The following is a 20,939-nucleotide window of genomic DNA, read 5'->3' on the forward strand; positions in this document are numbered from 1 at the left end:
CCTTTAGGTAACCAGGACCCAAGCCGTTAAGGGCTTTATAGGTCATCACCAACACCCTGAATTGGGCCCGGACTTCAATGGGAAGCCAGTGAAGCTGACGGAGGATGGGAGTCATGTGAACATAATGCCCAGTCCCCGTCAGCAGCCTGGCAGCTCTATTTTGAACCAATTGAAGTATCCGGACTGTCTTCAAGGGTAGCCCCACGTAGAGCACGTTACAGAAGTCAAGTCGGGAAGTCACCAAAGCGTGTGTCACTGTCACCAGGCAGTCGTACTCCAGGTAGGGGCGCAGCTAATGGATCAGCCGAAGCTGAAGGAAAGCACTCCTCGCCACCGCTGTCACCTGAGCTTCCAGGGAAAGCTCTGGGTCGAGGAGCACTCCCAGGCTGCGGACCTTGTCCCTAAGAGGGAGTGCAACCCCATTCAGGACAAGGTTCAATTCACTCTCCCTGAAGCCTGATCCGCCAACCAACAGGACCTCCGTCTTGTCTGGATTGAGCTTCAGTTTATTGGCCCTCATCCAGCGCATTACCTCGGCCAGGCACCGGTTCAGCACAGCCATTACCTCACCTGGTTTGGTGGAAAACGAGAGGTAGAGCTGTGTATCATCAGCGTACTGATGATTCCGCAGCCCACACCTCCTGATGACCTCTCCCAGCGGTTTCATGTAGACGTTAAACAGCAAAGGGGACAAAATGAATCCCTGAGGTACTCCATGGCATTGCTGCCATGGTGCAGAGCCATAGTCCCCCAGCACCACCTTCTGGAATCGGCCATTGAGATAGGAGCGGAACCACTGCAAAGCAGTGCCTCCAACCCCCAATCCTGCTAGCCTATCCAGAAGGATACCATGGTCGATGGTATCGAAAGCCGCTGAGAGGTCCAGAAGAACCAACAGGGACACACTCCCCCTGTCCTTCTCCCTGCACAGGTCATCGTACAGGGTGACCAAGGCAGATTCAGTACCGTACCCGGGTCTGAAGCCGGACTGAAATGGGTCCAGATAATCAGTTTCATCCAAGAGTGCTTGGACTTGTCCCACCACCACCTGCTCCAACACCTTGCCCAGAAACGGGATGTTGGCCACTGGTCTATAATTAGTGGCCATCTCTGGATCCAGTGACACTTTCTTCAGGACCGGTCGGACTACCGCCTCCTTTAAAGGGGCAGGTACCGGATCCTCCCTCAGAGAAGCGTTAACCACTTCCAAGATCCAGGTCCCAATCCCGTGCTTGGCATTGTTTATTAACCAAGATGGGCAAGGGTCCAATAGGCAAGTGGTGGGATGTACTCATCCAAGCACCTTGTCCACATCATCAGGCCGCAATAACTGAAATTCATCCATTAATTTTGGACCAGACGGCGACATTGGTATCTCCCCAGAAGCCTCTGAATCACTAGTAGAGTCTAGCTCGAGACGAATCTGAGCGATTTTCTCCCTGAAATGCTTGGCAAAGTCGTCACAGCGGGCCTTCGAGGGTGGAACCAGATCTTTCTTAGGGCCAGGGCGGACCAGCCCTTGTACCACTCGAAAAAGCTCCGCCGGACGGCATTTTGAGGAGGCAATGGAAACGGAGAAGAATTTCTTTTTCGCCACCCTCACCGCCACAGCATAGGCCCAATAATGGGCTCTTAAGTGTGTTCGGTCAGGTTCATCCCGTGATCTCCTCCACCTATGCTCTAGCCATCTCCCAGCCTGCTTCATCGCCCGCAATTCAGATGTATACCAAGGGGAAGAGTGGGCTCTGCCTGGCGGGAGAGGACGCTTAGGAGCGATCGTGTCAACAGCCCTAGTCATCTCCCCATTCCATAGTTTGACCAGAGCCTCGACAGCAGCACCAGTCTTGTCAGCCGGAAACTCCCCCAGGGCCTTCAGGAATCTGTCCGGATCCATCCGGCTCTGGGGGCGGACCCACACAATCGGGTCCGCACCCTTACAGAGGGAGATGTTGCTCTCGTGGTGAGCACAAACCTCACCACGAAGTGATCTGACCATGACAGGGGTGTCAGACATAAATTCCTCACCCTCAGACCACCCTCCTCCTGCCGCGTCCAGAAAACCAGGTCCAGAGTGTGTCTACGTTCATGGGTCGGGCCTGTGACATGTTGAGACAGCCCCACGGCCGTCATGGAGGCCACGAAGTCCTGAGCCGCCCCAGTCAGACCAGTCTTGGCATGGAGATTGAAGTCCCTCAGGACCACCATCCTGGGGGTCCTCAACACCAGGTCCGAGACAATCTCCGTCAGCTCAGGCAGGGAGACTGTTGGGCAGAAGGGTGCACGGTACACCAACAGAATCCCCAATCTGTCTCGGTCGCCTAACACCAAGTAAAGGCACTCCAGCCCTGGTTTCGAAGGGACTGGAAGCCCCGTGAGGGAGATGGAGGCTCGGTAAACCAAAGCGACCCCCCTCCCCTCCAGGCGTGGACGGTGCTGAACCAGATACCCGGGCGGGCACATTTGAGAGAGGGCGACATCCCCCTCCTCCCGCCCACGTCTCCGTTATGCAAGCCAGGTCGGCCCCCTCATCCACAATCAAGTCATGGATGAGGGAAGGTTTATTGTGGACCGACATGGCATTAAGCAGCAGCACCGTCAGGCCCGAGGGGCGGTTGACAAGACTACCTGGAACCCTCTGGCTGGGGGCAGAACCAGAAGGAGGGACAGATGTCAGCCATCTGTCCCTCCTTCTTCTACGCGGACACGTTAAGCCCCCACCGCTGTAGCATCCATTGCCCGTAACCACCCCAATGGCGGCACCCACGCGCTCCCCAGGAAACTCATCCGTCGACATGCCAGGGACAACTCCATAAAAACAAATTAAAATACAATAAAACTTTAAAAAAGCAAAAAACTCCCCATCTACCCCCCCGATACAAAATTCCACCCACCGACCTAGCCCCTTGCCAGCCCAGCCCCACATGGCCACGAACGGCAGCGACCACCCTTTGGCTGTCACCCTTTGGCCGCTGGCCCCAGGCCACATCCAGCGGGTTAAGCCGGCGCCCACCCGCGCGCTCCGCCCCAATCCGGCTTTGCTCTCACCGACACCGGTGGGGGGGGGGAGCAGAGAGGGGTGCGGAAACCTGCCAGGTGGCGAGATGGTGGCGCCCTCCTCCGCACCGTCAACGGCGGCCCTGGCGTGGCCCTGGCGTCCTCCGTCCCCGGGGTGGCCCAGCGGTGGCTGTGGGAGCGGCATCAGCTGGCCCCCGGCTTGGCGGTGCACCTCAGGTCCTTATACGCACACATGCATACGCAGGACAGGTGCTAGGGAGCTATGATAGATACTTGCTTAAGGCTTTTTTCATAGTGAAGCCTCATGGTGATGAAAGAAACTTTATCTCAAGATTCCACCCTTCCCATCTCCCAAGCACAGGTAAAATACATGCCCTAAGTGGATCTGTCAATCATTCATACACATCCCTCATCCCACACCCTTTCATCAGCATTTTATAGAAAAAAAAGCAAAATACATGATTTTATGAGACATACAGTCTGTCTTTCCAAAACCAAATTGTGACCAAAGCTTTATGCAGGGTCTAGCATTGGTTCTGCTGACTTTTGTATGGAAGTCTGCTTCATCAGCAGCAGCACCTAAAATGGTCCAAAGGGCCTGATTTAGCTCAGACTCTTGCCCTCCCTACAAAAGATTCATATTGCTCTTCAGGCATCTCTCAAAGACTACCTCATAGAACGCCAACTTGCAGACATGCCACACTTTAGTTTATGACTTAATGCTGCCAGATCAGAATTTCAAAAGTAGTATATTTGATTTGTGCTCTTTCTGTGTAGCAGTACCTGATGGATAACTATCATATTCTGAAATAAGAAGACCACCTTTGAAGGAAGAGACAGCTAGGAATCCTAAATTATTCCCTGACTGACATTACAAAAAGCATTTCAAATATCCATTTTAGAATCATATTTCAAGAAATGGGCATTCAATATTTTCTCCTGGTCTGAAGGATTCCTATGGAATTTCTGACAAGGAAGGGTAAAGTACTTACAATACTTCTATTTTACAGTGATTTTGAGGTAACCTTTTAAGATCCTTACCTCCGAATCTGTGGAAGGTTCAATAACCATTCCATGCTTTTAAACTGATATTTGCGGTAATTTCTGAATCCCCAGTTTAAAACCAGTTCAGCAATCTCATTACAAGTTCAGTATATGAACCAGTTATAACACTACTTATTTGCCCATGCAAAGATTTTGTCATTTGTTATTCAACAATGGTGGTGGCTCAAGGATGTGGATAAGGTGCTTAGCCAGCTTTGTGCAACCACCTCTGCACTGGATCATTGCCCCTCCTGGCTTATAAAGCCACCGAGAAGGGAACAACCAGCTGGGCCAGGGAGGTGATTAATGCCTGATTGTGAGAGAGAGTGGTACTATGTTGGCTTAAAGAGATGGTGGTGGTAAGACCACTTCTGAAGAAACCTTCATGTAACCCCAACCCTAACCCAGGGCGAGAGGGTGGTTGCCAATCAGCTCCAGGCACTCTTGGATGAGACTTATTATCTGCATCCCTTTCATTTGAGGTTCAGGCCTGGGCTTTGCATGGAAACAGCCTTGGTCATCTTGTATGATAGCCTATGCTGGGAAAGACAGAGGGAGTGCAAACCTGTTGGGACTGCTGGGCCTCTTTCAATACCACTGACCATGGTACCCTTGTGGGGTGACTGTCTGAGCTGGGCGTACTGCATTGCAGTGCTTCTGCTCCTCCTTGGACAGTCATGTCCAGAAGGTGGTGCTTGAGGAATATTGTTCAGCTCCATGGATTCTGTAGCATGGAGTTCCTCAGGAGCATCTTCTCTTCCTCATGCGATTTAACATCTACTTGAAGCCGCTGGGTGGGATCATCTGGAATTTTGGAGTGCATTGCTATCAGCATCCTAATGACAAGCAACTCTATGTCTCCTTTTCATCGTCAGTAGGTAAGGCTGTGGAAGTGCTAAACCTGTGCCTGGCTGCAACAATGGACTGGATGAGGGCTAACAGATTGAAACACAGTTCAGACAAGACTGAGATGCTGCTGGTGTTCTGCTCCTTTGACCAGATGGAGGGTGTTCAACCTGATCTAGATGGTGTTGCCCTCCCCATAAAGGAACAAGTTAATAGCTTGGGGATGCTCCTTGATCCATCCTTGTCACTTGAGGCTCAGGTGGCCTCAATGGCTCAAAGTGCCTCCTATGAGCTGTGACAAGTACCTCAGCTATGACCCTGTCGGATAGGGATATTCTCGCTTCAGTAGTCCATGCTCTGGTAATCTCTAACTTAGATTACTGCAGTGCTGCATTCTACGTGGCTCTGCCCTTGAATATAGTTTAGAAGGTGCAGTTGGTGCAGACTGTAGCAGCCAGATTAATAACTAGAACCTGTAGATCTGAACACATAAAACTGGTTTGGGCCTGCTTGCATTGGTTGCCTGTATGCTTCTGGTCCCAATTCAAGGTGCTAGTTTTAACCTACACAGTCTTGCATGGTTTAGGACTGCAATACCTGTTCAGAGTGCCTTTCCCAACTGCAGTCTACTTGGACACTACACTCAAACTCCGGGGCCTTCCTCTGATTGCCAGCTCTGAGAGAAAAGTGGAGCCATTGTCTATTTTTAGCCGTTTAAAACTTTTTCTTGATTTCATGATGTTTTATTGCATTTGTATTGCCTGTTTCCTTTGATTTTTATAAACCACCCAGAGAACTTTGGCTGAGGGGCAGTATAGACATTAGACAGACAGACAGACAGACAGACAGACAGACAGACAGATAATGGACTCTATTTGTTATTGTTATGTGCCATCAAATCATCTCTGACTTTATGGTGACCTTATGAATGAAAACCATCCAGAATGTCCTATTCATGACATCCCGGCTAAGCTATTCTATATTCAAGGCTGTGGCTCCCTTTATGCAGTCAATCAATCTCTTATTTGGTTTTCCTTTTCTTCTTTTGTCTTTGACTCTATTTACAGACCATTTAAACTCTTGTTTTGTAAGTCTCTGACATCTTCATGTGCTACTCCAGGAAAACTGAACCTTGGCACAAGTTGCTAAGGCATAGTATGAACAGATCATATGAATGTATGAGGCTGCCTCACACAGAATCTGATTCTTTGCCTTCTCTATTGCTGCCTCACAGTGCCATCCAGCTGAGCTATTTCGAGTGGTTTGGGGTCTCTTACAATCCAGTTCTCTGGATGAGACCCCAGAGCCCTCAACAGCTTGTTGTGACAAATTTGCTCAGCGCTTTGAGGGAAAAATCACCTGGATTTATCAAGAGCTTGACTCTACCGTTTGTGCAATGCTTTGAATGTATCCAGTGCTCCATCTGATGGTCCATTACTGGATGAGTTTTGGTTATTGAGATCTGAGGATGTGGACCAGGTGCTTGGCTCTGTCTGATTCACCACATGCCCACATGACCCTTGCCACCTTGTGGAGGGGGTTTGGCCTTGGGTCCAGGAGGCTGTTAAGAGAAGAAGTGGTCTCTGCCCCATTAGAGGAGACAATACTCCTAAAAAGGCCAGGCCTGGACCCAGGGATATGTGACAACTATCAACCCATTGCTAATCTCCCTTTCCTGGGTAAGGTGTTGGAGCCAAACAGCTTCAGGAACTCTTAGAGGATATGGATTATCTGGCTCCATTTAAATCAGGCTTTTAGACCTGGGTTTGGAATGGAGACAGCCTTAGTTGCCCTGTATGATGACCTGTGCAGGGAGAGTGACAGGGAGAGTGTGACTCTGTTGATCCTGCTTGACCTCTTGGTGGCCTTCAACACCATCAACCATGGTGTCCTTCTGGACAGGTTGACTGGGGTCTGAGTAGGAGGCACCACTTTGCAGTAGTTCCACTCCTACCTGGCTGACTGGGTCCAAAAGGTAGTGCTGAGGGACAGCTGCTCTGCTCCGTGGCAGTTGCATCATGGGTACTGCAGGGCTTGATGCTGTCCCCATGCTTTTTAGCATTTATATGAAGCTGCTGGGAGAGCTCATTCAGAGGTCTGGGCATATTGCTGATGATACTCAGTTTTACCTCTCTTTTACATCTCATCCAGGTAAGACTGTCACCATCCTGAACTGGGTCCTGAGCTCGATAATGGACTGGATGAGGGTCAACAAACTGAGGCTCAATCCAGACAAAGCTGAGGTGCTCCAATCTGACAGGTTGGAGGAGCATTGCCCTGTCCTAGATGGGGTCACACTCCCCCATCTGGAGGGGACAGGGTCTATAGTCTGGAGATACTCCTGGACCCAAGTTTGTCTCTGGAATACCAGGTGAATTCAGTGTCCAGGGATGCTTTCCTCCAGCTGTGGTGGATTTATCAACTCCGCCCCTACCTGAAGACACAGCCTAAAAATAGTTACCCACACATGGGTAACGTCCAAAATAGATTATTGCAATGTGCTCTACATAGGGCTGCTCTTGAAGATGGTCCAGCAATTACAATTGGTACAGAATTGGCTCACCCAGTTAGTGACATGAACTCCCAGAGAGCCTATATTAAAAGAACTACACTGGTTACCAGTAGTTGCCTGAGCCCAGTTCAAGGTGCTTGTTTTAACATATAAAGCAGCCCTAAATGGCTTAGGCCCCGGTTTTCTTAAGGAGCGCCTGCACCCATATATGCCTACCCAGCTTTTGAGATCAATGCAGGGGGCCCTCTTGCATGAGCCATCCCTTAGGAAAGTAAGAGGGATGGCTGATAGGAAAAGGGCTTTTTCTGATGCTGCTCCTCACATTTGGAATGCTCTCCATAAGGAGATTTGCCTGGAGCCTTCCTTGTATTCCTTTTGGCACCAGGTGAAGACCTACCTTTTAAAAAAACATTTTAATATTTATTATATGACACTTGACCTCCATTTGTATTTTAAAATGATGTAATTTATATATTAGATTTTATATTTATTAATATATAGCTGTTGTTTTATTGTTTTTATAATGGTTTTTAATAGTTTGATTGTTAGCCACCCAGAGATGCCATGAAAATGTTTTAAATAAATAAATCCATTGTTCATTGACCAATTGTGCTGCTTACTTTGCCTGGCAGAGCCTCTCTAAGGTCTTAGGCAGCTGTTTGTCCCAGCTCTGCTAGGAGATGCCAGAGTGTGCGCTAGGGACAGATGTGCAAAGCACAGTAATGATCTATCAATGAGCTACAGACTCTCCCCATTTCCAATGAATCAAAGTTAGGAACAGCTGTATTGAACTATTAAAAGTCAGCGCAGACAGAACGAAGAAGTTGAACTCTAATCTTGTTAGCAATAACATGGAATCGCTAGCACCTAAGCCTCCTGCTCCTTTGCTTTACCTTTCGGACCATGGGACTTCCATCATTGATAAGCTGAGCCAGCATCATTGCAACATTGTGATCAATCGTAGTAGAATGATCAGTCCGCTCAGCTGAATTGCCTACAAAGGTTCCAAGGGCAAAGACTGCAGCACAGCGAACCTGTAAGAGAAACATAATTCACCAGTATTTTCCCAAAACCTTTCAGCACGCTCTTTGTTACATGCATGTGTAGATGCACCAAAGATGTCATGAGACAACCTTCCAATTATTTGGAAATTTCATCCAAATTAAGGTTACATCTAGTGAATAAATGCAAGCAAATGTGAGGCACATGTATTTCATAGAATCAGTAGCCTCTAGACATATAAGTTGAAAGCTAGTTAATAGGGCTGCAATGATTAATTGATTAACCAGTCAGTACAATACATTTTAAGAATCTGCATTAACTAAAATGGGGCTCCTGATTAATTGGGCAAAACATTTTAAAAAGATGATGATAGCAACCTTAACAACCATTTTATTTTGTTAACAGAATTTTAGACTGTCTTTAAGAATAATAATATAAGTATGTATAAAAACTGTAAGTAATTAGCAGCGTCTTGAAAGAGAGATTTCCCCTTTTCTTCTCACATAAAATTACCACTTTGGAATCATTGTTTTTATCCTTATACAAATTTAATCATGGGATAACTCATTTAAAACTCATACAGCTAAATAAGTGACATTTCTTTAATCAGACTGCAGCCCTACTAGTTAAGATCTAGCTGAAGTCTCCATAAGTGCTTGTGCATCAGTTGAATGCTTTCAAAAGTTGAGTGCTTATTCTGCAAAAAGAAAGTATACCTATTTATTTTAGGCAGACATATAGCATGGTAAAACTGTTCTGGGTAGTTAAGCCAAATATAGGTGGCTTCATTCTTTCTAGTGGATACCTATTTCAAAACCTAGCAGTTTACCTCTGGGATGGCATCAGACAGAAGGCTATACAGCTTTTCATGGGCACTGTCTCTCACGCCGCACCACCTTGCAGAGTCAAAATTCTGCCAGATCCGCCCCAAGCAAATAGCCACCCATTGGCGCAGAAGAGGGTGAGGATCATTCAGCTGCTCCAGGCAAATAGAAATCAAGTTCCCTTGAAGGCAGGCTTCCTACAACAAGGAACAAGGCATGACATCGAAATAAATTGCTTGCCAGTATATATTTTATATGTTGTAGTAGTTGGGTGAGGAGATGCATGGGTTAGGTCAGGAACACACACCTTTTTTACTTAAGCTTGCCCATGGGGTCAGATGTGGAGTCAGCCACCTCCTTCCTCACTTGTACTCACCTGCCCTGTATTGTAGTTGTTGACAATCACTGCCAGGATGAAAGCTGTCATTGTCCTGTGTTCAGCCTTAAGATACACAAAAGAACAGTTTTCTTTTAAATCTTTTTGAAGCTTGGAGAAAACAATAAATGTGCTTCAGGATAAAATTTTTAAAGGACAGGCAACATCATCACTGTAAAAATGTGCCTCCCTTTACACTGGTGGACCTGAAGTCTAAACTTACCATCCACATTTTATTACTTGAATGAAAACAGACCTTGAAAATTAACCAGTCCTTCACAAGTGGTGATATGGCTACCCTTTGACAGGAAATGAAATAATTCAGCTTAATGTGGATTCCAATGTGAGATTGGAAGTGCTGTTTTAAAGTTCAATGTCAGCAATAAGAAAGCAAAGTGTCTACCAATACATAACACAGAGATAGTAATGTGGCAGAGAAAATTAAAAGTCTGCTTAGTGTTTCTATCTTTTTATAAAAAATTTCTGGGAATTTTTGTTGCCTTCCTCCAAATGAGTCAAATACCTAACAATAGTGTTGGCTTGTGCTTCAGATACATTTAAAGAACTTTATAAACATTTTCCAAGGCCATTACCTTTCATATATTGTATGGGGAGACTGCAGATAATCTTGTGCTTTGTTACATTTTCCCCTTAAGTGCAAGTTGGAAAAAAATGTAGAGAAGAGACCAATACCCCAGGGATGCATGCAAGCAATTGCTGTGTATTGAAAAAAAAGCAGCATCCTTATTGTAAGAACTTTTCTCAACAGACAAATACTTTGTCTATACAATTGCTTTTGTGCATGGAACAAGTAGTTATATAAGCCCCAACAATAATCATTCAGTCCATTTAGGTTTAGGATGATTGCATGCACAAGATGAATGCAATGTTGAATACTGTATTTTTCGCTCTATATGACGCACTTTTTCCCCCCTCAAAAGTAAAGGGAAATGTCTGTGCGTCTTATAAAGTGAATGTGTGTATGCCCGATGCCCGGGACGCTGCCGGCCCGCCTGCACCATGTGGCACCACCTGGCCGGCACACGCTCGGCACGCGCTGCTCCGCCCGCCCCCCCAGCGCAGCTGAGAGCTGTGCCGCTCAGGGGGAGCGGTGCGGAGGAGGAGGAGTCGGGGGCTTTAACCCGCCAGCCACACGGAGATGGACTGCTCACCCCCACCGCCCGGGCAGACCTGCCGCAGAGGAGGAGGAGCCGCGGGCTTTAACCCACCGGCCGCACAGACAGTCAGATTGCTCACCCTCACCGCCCGGGAAGACCACACCTGGCCGGCATGCGCTTGGCACGCCCTGCTCCACCCCCCTCCTCCGGCGCAGGTGAGAGCTGTTAATCACAGGTCAGTGTGTGTTTTCAAATGGCAACCCGTCTTTTAATGAAGCCCATGGGGAAGTGATGGGGAATGTGCCTGTGATTATCAGGAAGCTTTCCATGGATCCCTCCTCTAAAAACTAGGTGCATCTTATGGTCAGGTGCGTCTTATAGAGTGAAAAATGGGCGGGTGCAAAACACTTCAGTTACCAAAAATAATTAAGATCCTTCATTCCTGCTTTATGGCTTATCCAGTATACTGCACTGGTCTGAACAGTGCCACAAGAGCATAATATGTACCTATCAGTTCAGACCAGAAGCACACCATTCCATTCTCAGTAGTGAACAACCAGATACCTTGAAGAAGTCTAAAACCAGAGCATGAGGATAACAGCTGGGTTCACATGTCACAACAAGCAATTCTGCATGGTCTCCATAGTGTATGGTTTCTTCCATAGATGTGCTTGAAAGATGATCAGGCTCATCATAGTAACTCTCTTCCTGTCCACCATTTTCTTTCTTCTCAGTTCTCTGGGGGGTATCCCAGGAGACTCCTGACTTTGCCAACCATTTAGCTCACTATGGCTGTTAAGCAGTCTCTGCTGCACAAACAGAGCTCATGCCCTGAAGCACAACAAAGAGGACAAGGAACTGGTCAGGCACCCTTACTTCTGAGTCCAGAGAGGTCAACCAGGAGAGGGGTGTCTGATCAATGCTGAAGCAAAGCGGGGGGGGGGGGATCATCTGCCCCTTCTGTGCATTGCTATCAGGGTAAGAAGCAGCTGAGTGGTGATGTTCAACTTGGGGCTGTACTCCACAGCAGATTCCCCTGCTGCTCCCTAGCTGCTTCTTGCTCCTGCTGCTGGTTCATTGGTGGGTTGGGGATGCCACTCAGGCAAGCCAGAGCAAGAAAGGGGAGTGGCAGGGAATCCCTCAACCAAGCACCACTACTACCACCCAGCTGCTTCTTGCTGTACTGCTCATGTCAGAGCATTGCACAAGGGAACCCACCGTAGTGCATAGTCCTCAACCACCACTGCCCAATTGCTTCTCACCCTGCTGTTGGCTTGTTTGTGCATGGGAGATTTGCTTTGTTGTGTGCAGAAGGGGTAGAGAGGGAATCAATTCAGCAATGCTGCCCCTCCCTACAATGTTGCTCAGTGGAATTTTCCCCCTGCCACTGGCTTGCAAGGAGTAGCACAAGGAACTTTTCTGTCATGAGTGAGGAAGCAGTATGGGGTAATCTGCTGCAGTGTGCAAATCCCAAATGGACACCACTGCTCAGTGAATTCTTGCCACTCCTGCTCATGTGGCAGCTGGTTCATAGTGGGGGAATCAGCTGAACAATGCTGCTCTTTTCCCAGAGCTGACTAGCTGGTCACCCTCTCCTGCCTCAAAAATCTTTAAAACGGAAGGATGAGAGGAGTAGGGCTGCCTCTGATAGTTGCATCAAATAGCATCTGTCAATGACACTCTCTTGTGTCTTGCCTAGCAACTCTATGGTTCTGGCCTTGGTAACACAATGAATCCCCTTCATGGATCACTGCCTTGTCATGGCGAAGGGGCTTGTGTAGCACAATGAAGCTATGAGCTATGCCGTGCAGGGGCACCCAAGATGGTCAGGTCATAGCAGAGAGCTCTCACAAAACGTGATCCACTGGAGAAGGAAATGGCAACCCACTCCAGTATCCTTGCCATGATAACCCCATGGACAGAAGCATAGAGATAAAATATATGACACTGGAAGATGAGCCCCTCAGGTCGAAAGGTATCCAGTGTGCTACTGGGGAAGAGCAAAGGGCTAGTACTAGTAGTGCCAGAAAGAATGAAGCGACTGGATCAAAGCCGAAAGGACACTCAGTTGTGGATGTATCTGGTGGTGAAAGGAAAGTCTGATGCTGTAAAGAACATTATTTCATAGAACCTGGAATGTAAGATTTATGAATCAAGGTAAGCTGGATGTGGTCAAACCTGAGATGACAAGACTGAACATTGACATCTTAGGAATCAGCAAACTAAAATGGACAGGAATAGGTTAATTTATTTCATATGACCATCAGGTATACTACTGTGGACATGAATTCCTCAGAAGGAATGGAGTAACCTTCATAGTCAATAAAAGAGTAGGAAAAGCAGTTGTTGTTGTTATTAGTCGCGAAGTCATGTCCGACCCATCGCGACCCCATGGACAACATTCCTCCAGGCCTTCCTGTCCTCCACCATCCCCCGGGGTCCACTTAGGCTCACACCAACTGCTTCAGTGACTCCATCTAGCCACCTCATTCTCTGCCGTCCCCTTCTTCTTTTGCCATCAACTGTTCCCAGAATTGGCCATCACCATATGGTCAACACAGAAATCAGACTGACTATGCTCTGCAGCCAAAGATGGAGAAGCTCTATACAGTCAGTAAAAACAAGACCAGGAGCTGACTGTGGCTCAGAGCATGAGCTTCTTGTTGCAAAATTTAGGCTTAAATTGAAGAAAGTAGAGAAAAGCACTAGGCTACTCAGGTATGACCTAAATCATATTCCTGATGAATATACAGTAGAGGTAACAAATAGATTTAAGGAATTAGATCCGATAGACATGAGTGCCTGAAGAACTATGGACAGGGGTTTGCAACATTGTACAAGAGGTAGCAACTAAAACCATCCCAAAGAAAAAGAAATGCAAGAAAGCAAAATGGCTGTCTGAGGAAGCTTTACAAATAGCTGAGGAAAGAAGGGAAGCGAAAGGCAAGGGAGAAAGATACACCCAATTGATTACAGATTTCCAGAGAATAGCTAGAAGAGATAAGAAGGCCTTCTTCAATGAACAGTGTAAAGAAATAGAAGAAAGCAATAGAATAGGGAGGACCAGAGATCTCTTCAAGAAAATTGGAGATATGAAGGGAATGTTTCATGCAAAGATGGACATGATAAAGAACAAAAATGGCAGGGACCTAACAGAGGCAGAGCAGATTAAGAAGAAGTGGCAAGAGTACACAGAAGAACTGTACAAGAAAGATCTAAACATCCCTGATAACATAGAAACATAGAAGCAGAGCGAGTCAGAAGGGGCCTCCTGGGCCATCAGGTCTGACCTCTGGCACTAGCCGGCTCCGCTCATGACATGCCCACCATGTGCATGTCCAGCCTATCTTTGAACACCCGCACCAATGGGGCCTCAACGACCTCTCGTGGAAGCCCATTCCACACCCTCGGGGTCCTAACTGTCAGGAAATGCTTCCTGGCATCTAAATGGAACCTTGGTTCCCTGAGCTTTGCTCCATTGGAGCGCGTCCTCTGCAATGGTTATGTCCATAACCATGATGGGGTGGTCGCTGACCTTGAGCCAGACATCCTGGAATGTGAAGTCAAGTGGACCTTAGGAAGTCTTAGCAACAACAAAGTAGTGGAGGCGACAGTATTCTAGCTGAGCTATTCAAAATCCTAAAAGACAATGCAGTTAAAGTGCTACACTCAATATGGCAACAAATTTGGAAAACTCAACAGTGGCCACAGGATTGGAAAAGGTCAGTTTATATTCCAATTCTAAAGAAAGGCAATGCCAAAGAATGCTCAAACTACCGCACGATTGCACTCATTTCACATGCTAGCAAAGTTATGCTCAAAATCCTACAAGCTAAGCTCTAGCACAATGTGGACCGAGAACTACCAGAAGTACAGGCAGGGTTTCAAAGAGGCAGAGGAACTAGAGATCAAATTGCCAACATATGCTGGATCATGGAGAAAGCTAGGACGTTCCAGAAAAAACATCTACTTCAGTTTCATTGACTATGCTAAAGCCTTTGATTGTGAGGATCACAACAAGTTGTGGCAAGTTCTTAAAGAGGTGAGAGTGCCAGACCATCTTATTTGTCTCTTGAGAAACCTGTATGTGGGTCAAGAAGCAACAGTGAGAACTAGACTTTCCCAATTGGTTCAAAATTGGGAAAGAAGCATGGCAAGGCTGCGTACTGTTGCCCTGCCTATTTAACTTATACAAGGTGAGACACAGAAATAACCAGATTGCGCTTAGGGTTTTCCTGGAAAATTGTCTGGAGGTCAGCTAGATGTATATCACAGAACTATATCTCCTCCTACACGTCCTCTCAAACCACCAACTGGCTAGGTATATCCTATCAATAGCCTGGTCAGTATTTGAACTACACTCACTACACATGTTGCCATGATAATGTTGGGGGAAGAAATCACCAAGACAACACTCCCGTGCATAATGCTTTTTCCATAAAGCAGTTTTTGAGTGGAAAAAACATTCCTGTCCTCCATCATCCTCCTTATTCACCCGATTTAGCTCCCTGTGATGTTTATTTATTCCCGAAAATTAAAAGTGACCTGAAGGGAATACATTTTGCATCAATGGATGAAGTGATGACAAAAACGGCAAGTCTGCTGAAGAGCCTCACACAAGAAGACTTCCAGCACTGTTTCAATCAATGGAAAATATGTATGGAGCAGTGTAGTGATTGGGAGGGGGGTATATAGAAGGTGACAATGTTCAGAATGCTGTAATTCATCAATATATATGTTTTTATTACTAATCCGGTTATTTTTCTGTCACATCTCGTATGCAGAGCACATCATGCGAAAGGCAGGGCTAGATGAATCACAAGTTGGAATTAAGATTACCGGGAGAAATATCAACAACCTCACATATGCAGATGATACCACTCTAATGGCAGAAAGTGAAGAGGAAGTAAAGAGCTTCTTGATGCGGGTGAAAGAGGAGAGTGCAAAAGTTGGCTTGAAACTCAACATTAAAGAAAACTAAGATCATGGCATCTGGTCCTATCACTTCCTGGCAAATAGATGGGGAAGAAATGGAGGTAGTGACAGATTTCAGGCCAAGTACTGAAGAGGAAACTCAAATATTTTGGCCACCTAATGAGAAGGACGGACTCACTGGAGAAGACCCTAATTCTGGGAACAGTTGACGGCAAAAGAAGAAGGGGACGACAGAGGATAAGGTGGCTCAATGGAGTCACTGAAGCAGTCAGTGTGAGCTTAGGTGGACTCTGGGGGATGGTGGAGGACAGGAGAGCCTGGAGGAATGTTGTCCATGGGGTCACAATGAGTTTGGCATGACTTTGTGTATAACATAACAAAAAACAACTAATTATGTTTTCTGCTTCAAATGACACACAAGCAATTGTGATCCCAAGAAACCATAGAAGAGACTGTTGTTTCTGTTGGTGGTTTCTAAAAGCCAAATATTCCAAGCTGAAATACCATGATGGGTTTGGATGACATGACAAACCAACAAAGATGAAAAAAACCCCCAGACTTTTACTTATTATGTCGTGTGAATCCACCCAATATCTCTCCCCCAACCCTGTGATTGGTATTCAGTGGCACACTGCCAGAGACATGGAGGTACTATTTATCCAGCATTGATAAACCATGAATCTACTTAATCTCCTTTTAAAGTGACCTAATGTAGTGGCATGACCATGTTGTACGGCTGCAAATTCCATATATTAATCACATATGTTTGAAGATGCACCTTCTTTTGTCTACCTTGAGTTACTGCCCATCAATTTCAATCCTTTAAGAGAGATGAAGAACTTTCTTTGTTCATGTTATTGCACAAGAGAACATTAAGCATGTTACTACTACATTATAACAATTTAGCACCATCTACAAAATCAACATAAGTGCAGTATATCAACCAAGATAAAGCATGCAAATTCTAAAAATAGGGAAAGGGTAGTGGAAGAGTGATTGTTGACCTTACCGGCATATAGGGGTCTGCCAAAACAGAAAGGAAATATTTGTGACCGTTGTCCTTCACAAGATCGGCCTGACATGACTGAAAAGTAAGGAGGGGGAGGGATCAGGGGAGAGAAAACAATGAGTACAATAACCTGAGAATAATTCAGATAATTTATGAGTATTTCATGTGACAGTAACTTTTTTCTCCTTCAAACCCAATTTTCAAATGATTTGAGAAACAAAGTCAAAGCAGGCTTTTTTCACCAGGATACTGGCCAAAAACCATGGTCAAGATTTTTATTACTGGAAGCACAAGGCAGCTGCTGCAAGTTCAGAGAGCCCAAGGCTCTCTGGTAAGATTCCACAAGCTCTTCATTTAGTTTTTCAACCTGGTACATTTGGAAAGCTGTTGGTAGTAATTATCAACAAGCATGACTGCAGAGAACAGTTCAGCTCTAGCTCAGCCTAGGCAGTCTACAGGGAGTACAGCCATATGTAGGCCAGGTGTAGAAAAAAACAAACCACAGTCCACACTCAAGATCTATATTTCTTCTCTAATTGATAAACACTCAGGGTCCTTCCATTTTTTTCTCCTGTGACTTTTATGCTGCTAAAGACAGAAAGCCATGGGAAGAAAGAGAGCATGAATTTAACAATAGACATGCTTTTCCCTTTCAGAAGCTACCTTGGGAACCAGGTGGCTCATTTGGCACTGGCATTCTTTTCTGTTCTTTGTGAAAGATGGGACAATTCAATATGAATAACTCAGAAGGCACTGCTTGAAAGTACACAGTCTCAAGCCTAAATTATGCGTGCACTTCAGTGTTATGCAGATGCTGATAATGCTTCCCTCGAACATATTTCACAGCAAAATAGAAATCTTTTACATTTTCTGGTCTAAACTCTTAAGAAACCAACATAAAGATACAATTATTGCATGGCTGCAGTTATGCCATGAATTAGATAAAACTGGTTTCTAAAAGATTTCTAGTCATTACAGAACTAAGTCTTAAAGGCTGGTAGCAGTGGTTGCTAAATCTCTAAAAGCAGAAAGTGCCTACCCTATCTTTACTAATTGCCCTCCAATATCTACTAAGTCTCATTTCTACTGGACTTCCTACAAGTAGGAGAACACACTAATCCATTCTGCACTGGTTGCTTGCAAAAGAACCCACAGTGCTCCCTTTCAGTCCTCTTACCCATGTCAGCATGTATCTGAGGGAACTCTGCAGCAGAATCTCATCCCAGCCCCCTCCCCACTCTCATCACTAGCCCCTGTTGGAGCACCTACTTCATTCTCCAGAAAACATGCTGTCTGTGGAAGATAAATTTGCACAATACCCACAACTGCTTTGGAAAGGAATCCCAAAATGTCAGGAAGCCAATGATTCTCTTTTCTGGACTGGCTGGAAACTTGGAGAAAGTCTGAATGAGGGGGAGAACACTGACAAATATTTGGAGGATTACATTGCCAAGTGAGAGATGGTACCCCAGTTTGGTTCTCAAGGAAATCTATATCCCTGTACACTTGTGAAAGAACAGGAGAATTAAAAAAGACTCCATTTGCATGCTCCTAAAGCAGTGAAAAAGGAACTAAAGAGAGTAGTGAACAAGTGGCAGTCCCCCCAAAGTGCCTTTTGGGCATCGGTGGAGGGGCAGTCACCAATGAGGGAGGTTGTTGGTGCTTAAGCAAGACTGTGAGAAGTGGCAGGGATTTTTGTTGCTGTGGCTGACTGGCCTGCTAGCTGTTCTTTGCAACGCACAATGAAATTGTCCTCCCATGTTTGAGCAGCACAAGTCACCATGGTTATCAACAACCCTAAGATAGGCTGTAGGTTCTCAGGGTGGCTTGTTCATTAAATATTGGCCACCCTGCAGAAACTCCCCTGAGTTTGGACAATAAGACAAGCCACTATGCTGATCAAAAGTGGCCTTTTTGCAGCTACATAGCATTGCTGGCTCATATTTAGCTTGTTCTGCAGATTCCGGGTGGCTGCCAAAGCCTGGTTTGTTCCCATCTAGGGACCATTTCATAGGAACAAGCAGCCAGTCAGCCAGAGGACACTTAAATTTGTTCTCTGTGATGGCTACTGAAGCAGCTTCCTATACAAATCAAGCAATTTTTCTTCAATATACCATGCTATAGCACAAAGAAAACAGCAGCATGAAGATGGTAACCTGCAGCATGTGTGAATGACTTGCCACATGGGAAAGACATGACAGTGACTAACTTATAGCAACCTCCATATTGCCTTGTTCATGCACACTAACCACAGATCAGTTCATATCGTAAGGGGTGAAAGAACATTGCCTGTTCATATTTATATGAAAGACTAAAGTAACAATTGGTGAAAAGGAGAGAAATGAAGAACATTAAATTCACTTTCAACTCTCTCTGTGGCAGTGAATTCTGTTTGTCTCTACTTAGAGGGATGAAGCCTACATTTTTAAATGCATGACAAGGAAACAAATTAGGGTGGCACTCTGCTGCCTGCAGTGGATTTCAATGACTTGCATTATCAGGGCAGGGACAGGCTAAGTTCCTCCTCTGATGGTGTCCCTGAGCACACCCCTTTACTTTCTTCAGCATGAAGTAAATTCTTGGACTCACTCAAAAGACTACTTGGGGTCGCTGCTTCCTACCTCTGTCACCCACTGGCTGCCAGTGCTCATTCTCAGGTGTTTTGAAAAAGAGAAGCACTAGAAATTTACAAGCTCTTACCACATGCACTCTACCTGTCATTTTCCTAGTTACTAATAATAAGGATGGGACACAGTCAAGCTCTTTGGATACAGAAGAATTCCCTTTGAAAGTGAGCTTTCCCCACATTTCACATAGGATGCCAATTAAATGAGAATCAGGCTGCCTGGCTTTGCTAATAATTCTCATCAGCAATTGCTTCCTGAGATGTCCTGTAGTAGCAACCCAGCATAAGGTTTGGGGATGACATATTAAGGCCAGAAAAGAGGATGAATGAATACATGCATACATATATTTATATGAAAGACTAAAGTAACACTTGGTGGAAAGGAGAGAAATGAAGACCATTAAATTCACTTTGAACTCTCTTTGTGGCAGTGAATTCTGAAGCAGAGGGTGGATGGGAGAGAACAGTAATGCATTTTTAATCAGGAATAAAGAATGGAGAGAAATAGGGTCTAATTGCCAAAAGGAGGAGGCTGGAAAGACAAAGGTGCAAGGTAGTATTACATTGTTCAGGCTGTCAGACTGTGGAGGCTTCACTCTTGTTTTGGGGTGGAGAAGGCCTTGCTGCTTTTAAGGGCTATTTTGGATCTTCATTAATATTGCTGTCAATTAGGTCACATGTGTACAGAAACTGGCTACTATTCTGATTCAAACAGTATTCTATCATCTGAGAGAAGCAGACTCTGCACTGGAAGATCATGGTAATACATGGATTATCAATCTGTATCCTCTATATAATACCTGTGAGGATTATTTAATGTACAGTTTCCATAGCATCTCTCTCTTTCAAAGTGGCACATCGCAGTCACAACAGAATGTTAGCAAGCTTGAGGAAGAGGATCCCTACTCCAGCTCAAGTATAAGATGCTAGGTGAAAATCACGACTTGCTCCAAAATACGTTTGGAAATTTTTATTGGTCACAAGACCTTACTGTCTCCAATAAGTTTTGCAAAATTGCATATTTATGTGGTACTTACTAAGTAACATATTTATGGGAAGTCACAGTGTTTCCATTGAAACTGCCAATATTGAAACATGTATTGCCTTCAGTTTTTTGTCCAACTCATTTCTCCTCCATTCTTCAGTTGGCTCTGGCACACATCCTTGGGGACTCCATAACAGAGCCCATCGTGTCTCATTGTGCCAGTCCCCTCCCCACTCTGATCAGTGCCCTTTCTCTTTTCTTTGGGGGGGGGGGGACTTCAGAGAGTGCACTTGGGGTCATGGTTTGTTGGTCTTTTTAAGAGCAAAAGTTCAAGTTTCTCATATGTATAGATTTTCTGGTCAATTTTCTTGCTGTCAGAGGGAGCAGCAAAGTGAAGAGAGTAACATACAAAGCAATTGACAAAGCTATTGACTGTCTATAGAACAATTTGCACACAATTGCAAAAGACTGGGGGAGAATTAATAGTAAGGGAAAGAAGGAACTCTGTAAAGCAAGTCAGAAGCTCCAAGAATTGGGGAGGGGAAGCCAAAGGAGTAAGTAGAGGGAGCAGTTATCTCTACCTTGCTTTAGTATTGAAAGTCTCCCAAACTTTAGAAACATCACAAGTCAAAAGGGGTCCTCTCAGG

The 20,939-nt window shown here is 45.5% G+C and overlaps 1 protein-coding gene across 6 annotated transcripts in view; it reads right to left on the bottom strand.

The window, feature by feature from the left end:
* RPTOR (regulatory associated protein of MTOR complex 1) overlaps positions 1 to 20,939 on the bottom strand; it is a 405,549-nt gene that overhangs the window by 97,684 nt on the left and 286,926 nt on the right. For all 6 annotated transcript variants that reach the window (XR_006417225.1, XM_044456423.1, XM_044456421.1 and 3 more), the window contains exons 14-17: positions 16,682 to 16,756; positions 9,620 to 9,685; positions 9,249 to 9,440; positions 8,311 to 8,451 (exon numbers count right to left, since the gene is read on the bottom strand). Coding sequence is in view for 5 of the 6 variants with exons in the window: in XM_044456423.1 (XP_044312358.1) it covers positions 8,311 to 8,451; positions 9,249 to 9,440; positions 9,620 to 9,685; positions 16,682 to 16,756 (474 nt within the window). In the remaining variant the exon portion in view is untranslated. The remainder of the gene's footprint in view (positions 1 to 8,310; positions 8,452 to 9,248; positions 9,441 to 9,619; positions 9,686 to 16,681; positions 16,757 to 20,939) is intronic.

The sequence above is a fragment of the Varanus komodoensis genome, unplaced genomic scaffold (assembly GCF_004798865.1).
Source record: "Varanus komodoensis strain SLA01 unplaced genomic scaffold, ASM479886v1 scaffold84, whole genome shotgun sequence".
Classification (NCBI taxonomy): Eukaryota; Metazoa; Chordata; class Lepidosauria; order Squamata; family Varanidae; genus Varanus; species Varanus komodoensis.